The sequence below is a fragment of the Eleginops maclovinus genome, chromosome 5, assembly GCF_036324505.1.
Source record: "Eleginops maclovinus isolate JMC-PN-2008 ecotype Puerto Natales chromosome 5, JC_Emac_rtc_rv5, whole genome shotgun sequence".
Lineage (NCBI taxonomy): Eukaryota > Metazoa > Chordata > Actinopteri > Perciformes > Eleginopidae > Eleginops > Eleginops maclovinus.
The window spans coordinates 25,252,720-25,266,225 of record NC_086353.1 but is presented as its reverse complement, the minus strand read 5'-3'; the positions used below and the strand labels follow the sequence as shown (position 1 = coordinate 25,266,225).

Below are 13,506 nucleotides of genomic sequence, written 5' to 3'. Positions count from 1 at the left end.
TTATTCTCCTTTTTCCCCCAAATTGGAATCGATAAGAGAATCGATAAGGAATTGAATCGTTTCACAGAATCGATAAGGGAATCGGAATCGTAAAAATCTTATCAATTCCCATCCCTAGTCATGTGAGAAAACCATAGACTTTAAATTTGAAATTATTGGCACTACAGTGTATTGTTGATTTAAATATGTACAATAGATCAGTTTGAACAGCAATAACATCAATAATCATCATACAACTATGACATCTTCCTATTGCTTCAGGTTTGTGTTTTCAGGGGAAAAGTTTAAAATATACTAAATTATAGCAATTAATACTTACCACAATATTTCAGTAAAATCATTTGCCAAAACTCAAGTGTGTCAAAATACATCTTTAAGTGTGCTTCTTATTTCTTAAATGTAAGCAAAAGTAATTTTGTATTAAAGGAACTATGTCAGAAGGAGCAGTTGAGGTGTAAAGCATTACATGTAAATGTGTGTAAGTCACTATAAAAAGACACTGATGGCTCAAAACCACACTGCAGTTTGTACATCATTATCTCCAAGAGCAACCATTTCCCATCAGCTGCATATTATATTTACAGCTACATTCATATTTGAATTGGAATATTTAAAAATTACTTATGAATCACACACAAATCAAAATCTAAACTGCACTCACACCTGCGATTTGCAAACTTGACACACACACACACACAGTTAATTGAAAGATAATTAGTTTATCGAGGAGCCCTCATTATGACTACCATAAGACATTCTTCATGGTACTTTTTTGATCTCTTTTTTTGTGATTGTTGTATCTGTATTATGGATTATGCATGACAGCAGATGAAGCCCTTTTGCACACTAACTCACATGATGTGAAAATGCTTCTGCACACCTGTGTCTGTGGTTGTGGTTTTTAGTTTTCACTTGAGGAAGGGCTAACCGCATGGTAGAGGGGGCAAGGTGCACATGCATGCAACACCTTTTACATGAAATCAACTACGGCACTCATGAATCTGATTATAACACCATCCAAGAGGCTAAAACCAAAGATAACATGTCTAGAAAAAGCTTAAATCTCATTGATGGTTTAAGTGTAGGAATTAATGCTGAGTCACATCAGAAGCACCAGGAAGGTTGTTGGTTCTGTACTGAAAACAGGATATCGGAACAATTCCCCCTCATTTTACCCACTTCCCCTACCTATTGTTTGTGGGGACCAATAGCTAAATGCAAGCACACTTTGTGTTTGATACCAGCCTCTGCATCGAGTTTACTTCTGATTATGTATGCTTAAAGTATTGTTATAAAAATATAAATGTTTTCACAAATCAAGTGAGAACTTCTTCAGGGTAGAAAAGTTTATTGGTATAAATATGCAAAAAAGAAATTCATTTTAAGACTGCATGTTTATGAATGTTCTTCAAGCTGTTTCACAACATGGAAAGTTCAAGCAAACCTCGTTACACGGTGTACACAATTACGGTACATTTAAAAGTTTTTCGGCGGAAAATTGCAATATTGATCATTACACAGAAATGTTCTAAGCATACTGCTTTGATTTGATTGACAGCTAGCAAACTTGAGAACACCATTGGTCGAGCATTGTACAGCATTGATGATCGTGTTGGGACAACCAATACACAAGTATGATAAACAATGATGATAATAAATAACAAAATGAACTACCTCTAATGAATACAAACTCCTGAGACAATACTGTCACTGTAATACTGATACACAAATATTCTCCAGCTTCACAAGTATGCAGATTGTAAAATAGCAACATGCAAAAATAACAATAATAGCAACAAGGTCACTACAATACAAAGGACTCAGTTAGATATAACACTGAACAATGTTTGTTTCATGTGACAGCTTTCTTGTTCTACTGCCAGACATAGTGCTGGAGATATGTATCCATATGTGCTGAGGAGGGCCTGTATGGGTTCTTCCAAATGGCCAGAGGCCTGTGGAGGAACTATAGTGCTTTCACATGGCAAACTTACTGGAGCAGCCATTGATCATTTATTTTGGACAGGGTCATTGCTTAGTTGGCTCTAGGTGCTTTATATTTTTCATTTATTTGTATTCAGCGCATGTCTGTGAGCTTTGGTTTTTTCAAACTCGGCTAAAACCTCATTTGTGCCTCAAGCTTTAAACATGTGGATGTTCTTCAAATGCTTTGACAAACTGAGATGATACTGTGTGATATATATGTTATCAGAGGGTGAAACAGATACAGTCCACATACAGTTAGGTGTTTGACTGAGCTGCTCTCGCCCTGCTCGGTCCCTCCAATGGCTCACTGGGCGGGGCCTCTTCTGTCTGAGCAGAGGTGGTCTCGGAGCCTGTATTACTGTCGCTGGTCCCCTCCTCCATGGCTCCCTCTGGGACGCTCTCCTTGTCCTCTGATGCCCCCTCCTCGCTGCCTGGATGAGGCTCAACCTGTTCGGAGGATTTTGGCTTCCCTGAGTCAAGGAAACAAGAAAATTAGGTTTAAGGGGAACTAAGCCTTGTTCCAACATTCATTATTCTTGTAGTCCACTACTGTCCAAAAATACAACCACACATGTTTAAGTCTTTTCTGAAATTAAAAGATTAGATTGGTTAATCTCGAAGGTGTGATGTCGTCATGTCTGGAACTGCTCAGGGAACAGTGAATTGGAGAAGACACACTTTTAGTTTCAGAGACACTACAATAGAATAAAGCTTACTTGTGTATGAAAGAGGAAACAACAAAATCTGTCTCCCATTCAGTGTCTAAGTGCAGCTCTACACTTTATATTTGATGATAAGTTGGTCATCTGGTGTCTGGCTTTCAAAGTAAAAACACTGGAATTCTTATTTAAGGTGGAGCTCTCCAACAACATGAAGGGCAGATAGATGTGAACAGCGTGGCTCACCTTGTGTCTCTGTGCTGCTGCTTTCTGCGTCCTCGCCTTCTTTGTTGCCACCTTCACTCAGAGGGTTTTGGGGCTTGCTGCCGTGTGTGGCGCAGACGTGTTTATCTTCTTCTGCTAAGACACAGCTGGGGGCCTCCCGTGCTCCTCGGTCTCCTGCATCCTTCTCACGATCTACCATGCGTTTGCGGGCTGCCTCCTCTGCTGCTGCAATCTCTGTAGAAATCTTCTCCGTGTCCACTTCCACCTTCATACAGCACAGCTTTAAAGCACAGCAACCACGGATTGTATTAAATGTAGAATGGTGAAAGCAAATGATTGATTAAACAGATATGAGCAAGTCTGAAAAAGATTACAACTTAAATATGTAACTACTAAGTTCTGTTTATAACAAGAGGAGGGAGAAGTACTCAGGTCTTGTACTTGAGTAAAAGTAGAAGTACTCAGATCTTGTACTTGAGTAAAAGTAGAAGTACTCAGATCTTGTACTTGAGTAAAAGTAGAAGTACTCAGGTCTTGTACTTGAGTAAAAGTAGAAGTACTCAGATCTTGTACTTGAGTAAAAGTAGAAGTACTCAGATCTTGTACTTGAGTAAAAGTAGAAGTACTCAGATCTTGTACTTGAGTAAAAGTAGAAGTACTCAGATCTTGTACTTGAGTAAAAGTAGAAGTACTCAGATCTTGTACTTGAGTAAAAGTAGAAGTACTCAGATCTTGTACTTGAGTAAAAGTAGAAGTACTCAGATCTTGTACTTGAGTAAAAGTAGAAGTACTCAGGTCTTGTACTTGAGTAAAAGTAGAAGTACTCAGGTCTTGTACTTGAGTAAAAGTAGAAGTACTCAGGTCTTGTACTTGAGTAAAAGTAGAAGTACTCAGGTCTTGTACTTGAGTAAAAGTAGAAGTACTCAGGTCTTGTACTTGAGTAAAAGTAGAAGTACTCAGGTCTTGTACTTGAGTAAAAGTAGAAGTACTCAGATCTTGTACTTGAGTAAAAGTAGAAGTACTCAGATCTTGTACTTGAGTAAAAGTAGAAGTACTCAGGTCTTGTACTTGAGTAAAAGTAGAAGTACTCAGGTCTTGTACTTGAGTAAAAGTAGAAGTACTCAGGTCTTGTACTTGAGTAAAAGTAGAAGTACTCAGATCTTGTACTTGAGTAAAAGTAGAAGTACTCAGGTCTTGTACTTGAGTAAAAGTAGAAGTACTCAGGTCTTGTACTTGAGTAAAAGTAGAAGTACTCAGATCTTGTACTTGAGTAAAAGTAGAAGTACTCAGATCTTGTACTTGAGTAAAGTAGAAGTACCAGAGTGTAGGAATACTCTGTCACAGTAAAAGTATTCTAAATGTTCCTCCAGTGAAAGTAGAAAGTACTCTCATCTAAATGTACTTAAAGTAGCGACAGTAAAAGTAGTCATTGTTTGATTGGTCCATTTCAGAATAATATCTCTGATATGTTTTATAATGATTGATCATTAAAGTGTTCTCAGAGCTGGTAAAGGTGCAGCTAGTTTGAATGGCTTTGTATACTGCAGGGTAGCTGCTGGATTTACTGCAGGTGAACTAAAGTCTGATTTAAGGGCTGATTATATTTACCATCATTAATCCAGATCTGTAAAGTAACTGAAGGGGTTAAATAAATGTAGAGGAGTAAAAGTACACCATTTACCTCTGAATTGTAGTAGGATAGAAGTACGAATAGCAAACAATTCAAATACTCAACTACGTACAAGTTCCTCAAAATTGTACTTAAGTACAGTACTTGAGTAAATGTACTTAGTTACTTTACAGCTCTGTCTAGAACATGTTCAGGCTTCCCACTCAGTGCAGGGAGGCTGATAGTGTAAAGGCTAAATGGCGCCGCCTCCTGTGAGCAAAGGACAGTGCATTTAGCTGCACCGTGCTGCATCTCATTTCAAAACAACGGTTATTATGGGCCACAAATTGTAAACGATGACAGCTATATGATTGCCAGAACATGTGGATGGAGTTAGCAGCAGCTGGTGGCTGTAAGGCAGACGTAAACTGGCACACAACCAAAGCTGGAGTTAAACATGCCAAATGAAGCTCGCGTGTGAGTAAGCGATGACCAAATTCGATGTGAAAAGATGCCGTACCCTTTTCAACTCATTTGTGAACGACTCTGTGGCCTCGATGAATTTTCTTTTCTTGTCCTGATGGCGGTCTTCGATCTGAAGCAACTCGGCCTCCAACTTCCTCTGACAGGAAAAACACAGGCATGGCGGTTATTTCATTATTAAGCCCTTACTAACAAGTACGTGATAATTCGAAGACTTCATCATACCTGGTGTACCATCAAAGACTGGACCTGCCGCTTTAGGACTTGCATGCGAGCTGTGGTCACAACTGAGCGCACATCAGGGACCACGCTCTCACTGAGGATCTCGCTGATCAGACGGTGGTTGCGTTGGAAACGAGCTGCAGCTGAGTGCTTTGTAGAAAACCCGTCGTCGTAATCTGAAGAAATAAAAAAGTATTCAGCGTTGATTGTCTTTCATACACCTGTGTATAAACATGAGAGGGACAGCGCTCAATATTTATGCAGAGTTATAGTTAAGTACAGTCCATTATGTCAAAATACATCCTTAAGCAAAGCAGAACCGTTACTGTAAGGCGAGCGGGACAAGCCGTTAATTATGACGCAAGTAGATTAAACTTTAGAGTAAGTGGACAATTTCAAGATGTAATCTGCAATTTTCATTCGTCCACAAATGTTACTCTTTGTCTTAAATGTATACTTCGTTAGGATTTAAATACGGGATCATTTTGCTAAACGGATTCAGAATAAAATACAGAGGTTAACAATGATTAGACCTTAAGTTCCGCCTAAATAACTGAATTCATGTTTAACAATGCCTTCTCCACTCCTTTGTTTCTGCTGTGTTATGATGTATGGGTCCTCAGGTCTGTTCAGAGACGTCTAAAGAATTCAAGACCCAATCCACAAGAGCACTGCATGCAAAACAATACAAATATAATTTGAGCTGCAATTCAAAACAAGTTCTGTAGATGACAGGGCATGTTGGTATGGATGCTTTTTCAATATACTAAGTTGTAATAACTATTAACTCTTTGGCGTCCTGGCTGGTGTTGCACGGAGCGAGCTTAACTTTCATCATAGATATTGCCGCTTGTTTGTACTATTTACAGGCGATTTGTAATCTATTCTAGAAAACCAACGTTTTTTCAAGAAGCGTATAAACAAACAATGGAAGACTTTCATGAACATTTAGTCGATTTAGATGTTCTAGGAGTTGGATAGAGGTTATAGATCTAATTATGCATCCCGTGAAGCATTGCATGAAGTCTGTTGACGAATCAGAGGCTGTTGTTGGGGATGCATAAAAGTGTTCTGTTTTTTTTGTAGCTAGCTCATGCAGGCCAGCCAGTGACCCCCCTGGAGGTGTAGAAAGTGTACTGGGGCCCTCTGGCTTGTTTCTGAAACAAACTGCTTTGAGGAATGGCACAACAAACCTTATTGACAAAGAGGGCCCAAACTTTTTTTGTAAATGTTGTAGATACATGTTGATTTGACAAACATAAAAAAAGGGTGAATCTTATCCATCTATACATCTTCTTTAAACCATTTTTAAACACTATTACACTGTTATAATAGCTGTTTTTACAAATACATCCACATGATTTGTTTCTCAATCTGCACATTTATTTACTGGTTGCTTCCCTTTTTTACATTTCCACCAGTTGAACACTACCATACGCAAGGCACTCCTTTTGGACTTTGATGTGGTGAAACTTTGCTGAACCTGTGTGTGAGCGCTCTCATCACCTGAACCCCCCGCTGCTGTGCACCCATGTGTGCACCCTGGAAACTTTCCAGAGAGCACACTTTCAAAAGTGCTCATGCAGCTGGCCTTTCACCACAACAGGAAACAGTCATGGGAGGTAATCCATTCTGAAGCTTAATTTTTGGTCACAGAATCAGGAGAATTCAGTCTGCTAATGTGTGGCTATTTCACATGTTTTAACAATGCAATCCACATCTTTAAAGTTGTAAATGTTTGGCGTTCAAACCATTTTAATTTAGTCTGGCTGGTTACGACTACTGAGTGAAAAATAATAACCATGGTGCCCTGTTATGTGTCTATCAGGCCTGTATCTTTGTGCAGAACGGGAGAAACCAGAATATGGCAGCAGCTTCGTGTAGAACTTATTTGAGACTGTATTTATTAATAAAGCACAATCTGTAAGGTTATGCAGCCACCCGGAGAGCTAAATCTTATTTAAACATTGACGTACGTGCAGTCTGTCAAGAACACAACCCAGTGGGAGACCGACTCTGACAATTTTATGGTCTGGGTGTTTCTAAATAGCACTTGGTTTTATCTGTAGTTTTCCTGTACATCATTATCTTCCACTGTAACCCAGCCAGACCCCAGACAAGCATCATTTCCTTGAGGTGGGTGTAACTCAGACGTCTTCTTCTGGCTTGTGTGTCTAACATGTGTGTGAGTTTTTAAAACAACAGAGAAAAGAATGTAAATGTTGCAATTATGTCTAAACCAATGCCAGGAATACCTACAATATGTAAACAGTTGGGAAAAACAAAGACACATTTTTCTACATTTGGCAGTTGAATGATATTTGAATGGAAACATAACCAGAAGTCTTGGTTGTAGCAGAGTGGGAGGGGTTCGGCTGAGGGGAGATAAGTCTCTGGGTGTGTGGTCGAGCTACAGTAATCACAGCTCTGTCACAGTGATTAAACCTTGGGAGACAAAGCATTTAGTCGAGAGGCCTCACCATCTGGATCCTCCGCTGGCTGGATGCTCATATATGGCTCGCCCTTGTCCAGCCTGGACTGCCTCTGCCGGCTCTCCTCCTCCAGAGCTGCCTCAGCCCGGCTCTTTGCAGTGACGTAGGCCAGGTAGGCTGGCGAGTTGTGATAGGCCTTCATACTCTCATTGTACTCAATCTATGGTGGAAAACATGACAGGAATGAAGAGGAAACAGACACAACATGGACCCCTCGTTTTAGTAGGCGAGTGGCCACTTCAATTAATAATAGTTATCAGATAAAAGGAATATACAAAAGACCCATAAGTTCTTATTTTCTTGAAGGTTCCTCATTTTCAAATCCACTGACTGAGTTAACTAGGCACAATGATTGACAGTAGACCTAAGTATATAGAAGTTCAAATACTACATTAAACATTATGTATCTGGGTATCTTGTTTAAATATTTGTTTATATTTTAGTCTATTTAAAAGCAGCTGGCACCTTATTTATATTGAAAAAATACAAGAATGTCAGCAGGCCACATTTGGTATTTCATTAAAAAAATACTGTTAGAAAGAAGGGAATGATGAAAGGAGGAGTAATGTGGAGATACATCTACTGGTCCCCCATCAGAATAAAAACCCATAAACACCCCTTGTAAAACAACCAACCTTCTCTGCTTCGTAGTCATTCAAATAATCCTGTTTCTCCTCATCAGTGAGGTCCCTCCACATGCCACCGATTATCTTCCCAATTTCCCATAGCTTCAGATCAGGATTGGAGGCTTTTACTTGATCCCAAACCTGGTGATGAGAACCAGACATGGGTGTGGGGTTGGGTTGGAGGTTCTATAGGTGGTTATCTCTTAGCAGAGAGGTCACAAACCAGAGGAGGCCGTGTGCTTTAACAAAGATGCTCTCTCAGTAAAGACAGCGCATTACAAGCTGCGCCAGTGGTATAAAATGAGGACTTCCTGTCTCTTGATGTATTTATATTTTATTTAGCTATGATAACATACTAACACAGCTAAGAAAAATATTAAGCATCACGAGAAGTAGTTAGCTAGGGTGTTTGCAAGAGTTGATATCAGCTTAACATTTTGAAACTTGATGTGAATGCTCTGTGAGTCAATTGGTCTATCTGAAAAATGACATCTTAGTGTCATAATGTTTGGAAGGTCAATGCCTTGTGAAAAATGGGTGCAATTTTTACATTGATTACTATTGGGCAAAGAATCAGTTAATAATCTGTGCTCAAGCCAGCAATTTCACACTGTCTACTCACCTTACGACTATATCTCATATATGGCATCAATGGCTTATCAGGCGGCTTGGGTGGCTTTGGGATATTTATTCCAGAGGAGTTCTGGTGAAGAAAGAAAAACAATCACACTAAGGCATGGTGACTGTAGCCTTATCTGGCAACCACAGTTGAAAAGGCTGAGAACAGGTTATGATGCTGCTGCATGGTTGTGTCATTTGAAAGAAAGCTATATGAAAATGAGAACTTCAAAAGCAATTTTCGATCAAATGTCTTTCTTATCACTTCCATTAAAAGAATAGAGTGGTGCAGGAACAAGTCCTAAAAAAGCACAAATGAGTCATTGTACCACCTCCGGTTCACTCTTCTCAAAGTAAACGCTTGTTTGAAGGTCTGTAATACTCATTTGTTTTCTTCTCAGTTTTTCCTTACCTTCTATTTATTTATATTACCATCTTTTTTTTTGTACTTAGTGTTTGTTATTGAGTTTGCAACTTTTGGATGACTTAATAAAATGATTTGACAAATGTATCAAAATGTAATATCATTACTATGTGAATCCAAAAAAAGATATATACGAAAAAAGATAAAAGCTAAAAAAGAAAACATGCATCTGTTGTTGACACAAGGTTTTATTTTCGACAACATAAAATACGTCAGTAAATATCTCACACATGAATGTCTGTGAAGCCTATGATCGGAAATCCAGAACACTGGAGTTACTTGTCTACATTTTTTAAAGGGTTAGTTTATATTCACACAATAACACAAACTAACTGACCAAGGCAGAAGAAGACGAGCAACTCCAATGTTCTCACAGGTAAAGTTATAGTTTGCACAGCTTCAGTTACCAATCAGAATGGAGTCCCTGACAGCAGTGGGAAACATATTCAAAATATAGTATCTGCTTAAATTGATCCACATTTTCTTTGGTGGCTAAAATTGTTTTGCTGACGTCCTTATCCACACAGTCTGTTTCTCCAAATGAATACAGCTAAGTAGCTCATATAAGATCCGAAAACTTGATTTAATTAAAAACAGTTTGATACCATGCACGAGTCAGGAACCCCAGAGAGTTCAATGAAATAGCGCTGACTATGAAAAAAACCCAACCAAAATCTAACTAAAGCTGGCATTTTTTCCGATAAAGCAATTATCAGAGGAAGCTGGTAGCAGCTTGCATGCAGCGACTAAATGACTGCTCAGCAGCCACAGCCATGCAGTCAGTCTGTAATACCATGGCAACACTGATGGCATGGGTTACTTTACGTGGCTGTCAGAAATGCAGACTTTGAAAGGCAGGTGGTGTTAGAATACACACAGATGGACTGTAAGCCAGCCTGCACTGTGATGGAGACAGCAGAGGGAGTTCAGGGTGACGTGCATAAAAGCATTCATCCGCACTAAGAGAATGAGTTAGGCTTTTCATACTGAATATTCTGCAGCAGATGCTCTTTGAACAAAGGAAAGGCAAAACCATATCTTATCTCTTTGGCAAAGCAAAGGTACATCTTATGAAAGCCCTAAGATATTTCTGCAATTTCTTCCTTTGACTAAGCAAGCGGACTGTTGAGTGTTGTGTGAAACGTAACTGGAACTCTCACAGGGTTTAATTTCTCCATTTAGATCTGCTTGACATATGTGGGCACCTTGTTTTCGCTGTGTTATATTCATACCGTTACCCGACTGTTGCTGCTTTGGCTTCCTCCCAGTCGGTAGTTGTTGTAGGCCAGATGGCTGTATGGGTTGTACCCTACAAACCCGGAACTGTTGGAAATTTGCTGATGGAAATAAATGAGAATATGAATGAGAAATGACATTAAAGAAGTAAAAACACATGACAAAAAATGTAAAGAAACCAATAAAAGAAGCAGGGAAATTGCAAATTAAGGAAACTTGCATCCATGCTGAGGCTATAAAAAAAAGCAGTGATGTATAACGGGTTATGCATTCAACAAAAAAGCTGAATCTTTTGGAAAACATATTTTTTCGCATGTACTAAAAGCATGTTCTAAAATGAAGTTTCAAACCGCAACATCATATTAACATGGCACACAAAGACACTATGTGGTGTTATTTAGAAATTCTTACAGTTGCAGGGGCAGGAGGAGGGGGAGGGGCATAGGATGGCCTCTCTGGTGTAAAAGAAAAAGTCCAAAAGAAACATCAGCATTAGTCCAGTGAAACAGCAGGTCATTTCCAATTCTCCAACTTCATTCTTATCCATTCTTCAGTGAGGTCTTCTAAAAAACGTTATTACTAAGTGAAATTAATCACATTTAGACCTTATTCGATTAGCTAATAATTCATAAATAATTGTTATAATTAAGTGCTATGATATATATTACTTAACATGGGATCAGCAGATGTATTTGAGGTGTTATTATAATCAGAAAGCATCATATGAAAACAAAACAAACAAAACACCGCAGATCCTTACTTGACATCTTTGCAGTGAGGAGTAGGTATCAGTCTATTCCAGTCATTAGCTCTGTAATAAACACATTTAACATTTAGAAGGATATAATTACGTGCTGTAGTGATGATATGTATCGTGTGGACAGGACATACAGAACACAAAACAAAGAGTGCGGATGAGGACGCTGGCCAGAAACAACATTAGCTCAATTACTCTGATAGAGCAGACGGTTGGATAACGTTTTAACTTGCAAGCCATTTATGGACAACGTTCATTTTTATTTAGGTCTTACGTAATGCCAAATAATGTATGACTATTGGGATATTGCAATATAGGAAATAGCGCTGGTAGTAGACGTTATTACTGATTGGTATGATGCTGCAATTTAGCTAGCAAGCTGACGTTAGCATATATTAATGCAGCTAGTTATGTGAGCTAGCCACTGTTATGTGTTAGCTAAGTTAGCTAGTGAGCAGCAGGCGGCGTTAGTTAACGTGCGCTATTTTAACCGTAATTATATTCGTATAACAGCAGCTATGTGTTGGGTACTGTGTCATTATATTGACTATTCAATTCCCTTAACGTTACCTGGTCTGGTTACTCAGCTAAGCTACCTACCTGAAAGGAAAGTGACAGCTCTTAGCATGCAATGTCAAGTCAAACGAACACATCTGGAGATGTGTACACATTACCATAGATTAAATGGTGACAAGCAAGCATGTATGCTAAAGTTATGTTAAGAAAACTCACCCCAAAACCATTAGTCCCCACCACCGCTGTGGCTTGGACGGGGGAGGCTAACCCAGCTAGCACCGAAATTCAGTCCCCACAACAAACGAATGAAATGGGGTCCACTCGCAGATTCCTGTAGAATCTTCCAGAATTGCACCCCCACCCCACGCTCATTACAGCTGTGCCTTGCCGCGATGCTGTTGCTCATCGCACTGAGCTGTCACAGCTGCAGCTTTCAGTTATTCATTGAACAGCAGAAACGTCTTCCCTGATCACAGGCATCCCATTCAGGGAAAAGAGAAGGTAACATTACAGTGCAGCTAAATAATATTTTCACCTTGAAATATTATTTACAGTGGTATGTTTTCTCTAAATTGTATAAAAGTAAAAGCACAAAAAGGCTGTCAAAAACTTTTGTTCCAAAAAGTCACAATCTTAGCTTTTAAATGTTTTACATTTTTTGGGAATTATGCATTATGTCAGCATACCGTACGTTGCATTGGGAAGGCTTCATGGGTGACTAAGCTTTGACAAAATCAAGGTTTCCCTATTCACCGCTCCCTTGTTGTGAGAACTGAAATACTTTGCATTCTTGTTCACATTGTTTGAGAGCTGCCCAGGTCAATCGTTATAATAGTGTAGTCCCTAAGGATAACAATCGAAAGCCTGTAGGATTTAGCCTACATCTTTGTCCATTCAACCTGAATAGTACTTGTTTTGGATTTGTTAATTGATTGTGTTCATTGTGACCCTGTTTCTTTCTGTTTACACTGCACACTTGAGAGCTTATTTTATTTCTGCTTGACCTACAGCCTGTATAATATGCATACAGACACTGTTTTGATCCCATCTGCAGGTGTGGTGTTCATGTTCTTTTCATTCACCAGGCAATGGCCAGACGGCCGTACGGATGGGACGGGGGGGGGAGGGCAGATTCCACGCGAGGTCTGTTTAAGCGCTTGGACACCTGTGATGGAGTACATCTGGAGGTAGGGTGGAGGTCACATGCCTCCTGTAAGCTACTGTGCAGGTTCAACATGCACACTCACACAGGGCCTCACATGCGCAGCTGTGGGATTGTGGATGCCCAGAGGCAGAACAGGGCCTGTGACATCTATCAGAGGAAAACCTATGGAGTAGTTCTCGTAACGCAGCTTCAGACCCAGTTCTTAAGCCTGTAGAGCTCCCCAAAATAGACCCAGGCAGTGGAACTAAGCAGACTTGAAAGTTTACTCTGGCAGTGGATGGTGGAGGTATTTTTAGAAGCTGCTGCAGGCATATTATTATGATGTATCATTCCAGAGGTATTCCTTGGACAAATGCCTTGAGTATAATCATTAACCTGTCAGTCAAACATATCCTCAGGGAACATACAGGACAGTGATTGGTTACAAAAATTTTGAAAAGTCTACAATAAATAATGTATTTTCTGTCTCCGTCCTGGAGGCAACCACA

General features: G+C 39.5%; 1 protein-coding gene across 6 annotated transcripts; it reads right to left on the bottom strand.

Annotated features, from left to right (window-relative positions):
• Positions 1 to 1,328: 1,328 nt before the first annotated feature.
• On the bottom strand, positions 1,329 to 12,332 carry LOC134865137 (SWI/SNF-related matrix-associated actin-dependent regulator of chromatin subfamily E member 1-like). 6 transcript variants are annotated; one of them, XM_063884570.1, is made up of 12 exons: positions 12,070 to 12,332; positions 11,908 to 11,937; positions 11,341 to 11,391; positions 10,992 to 11,035; positions 10,577 to 10,681; positions 8,925 to 9,005; positions 8,312 to 8,443; positions 7,665 to 7,836; positions 5,188 to 5,360; positions 5,000 to 5,101; positions 2,892 to 3,150; positions 1,329 to 2,456 (listed from the first exon to the last, which is right to left on the bottom strand). In XM_063884570.1, exons 3-12 carry the CDS (start codon positions 11,345 to 11,347, stop codon positions 2,242 to 2,244), a joined length of 1,290 nt encoding a protein of 429 aa, XP_063740640.1. In that variant the 5' UTR covers positions 11,348 to 11,391; positions 11,908 to 11,937; positions 12,070 to 12,332; the 3' UTR covers positions 1,329 to 2,241. The 6 variants fall into 6 exon arrangements, with proteins under 6 accessions (XP_063740640.1, XP_063740639.1, XP_063740643.1 ...); XM_063884569.1 differs by lacking the exon at positions 11,908 to 11,937; XM_063884573.1 differs by lacking the exon at positions 11,908 to 11,937 and having other exon boundaries at positions 2,892 to 3,135.
• Positions 12,333 to 13,506: the final 1,174 nt, after the last annotated feature.

Coding starts and splice junctions, on each gene's coding strand:
- LOC134865137 (XM_063884570.1), bottom strand. Junction 5,361..7,664: donor GCCAGCGGAGGATCCAGATG/GTGAGGCCTCTC, acceptor TTATTTCTTCAG/ATTACGACGACGGGTTTTCT. Junction 2,457..2,891: donor CAGCAGCACAGAGACACAAG/GTGAGCCACGCT, acceptor TCCTTGACTCAG/GGAAGCCAAAATCCTCCGAA.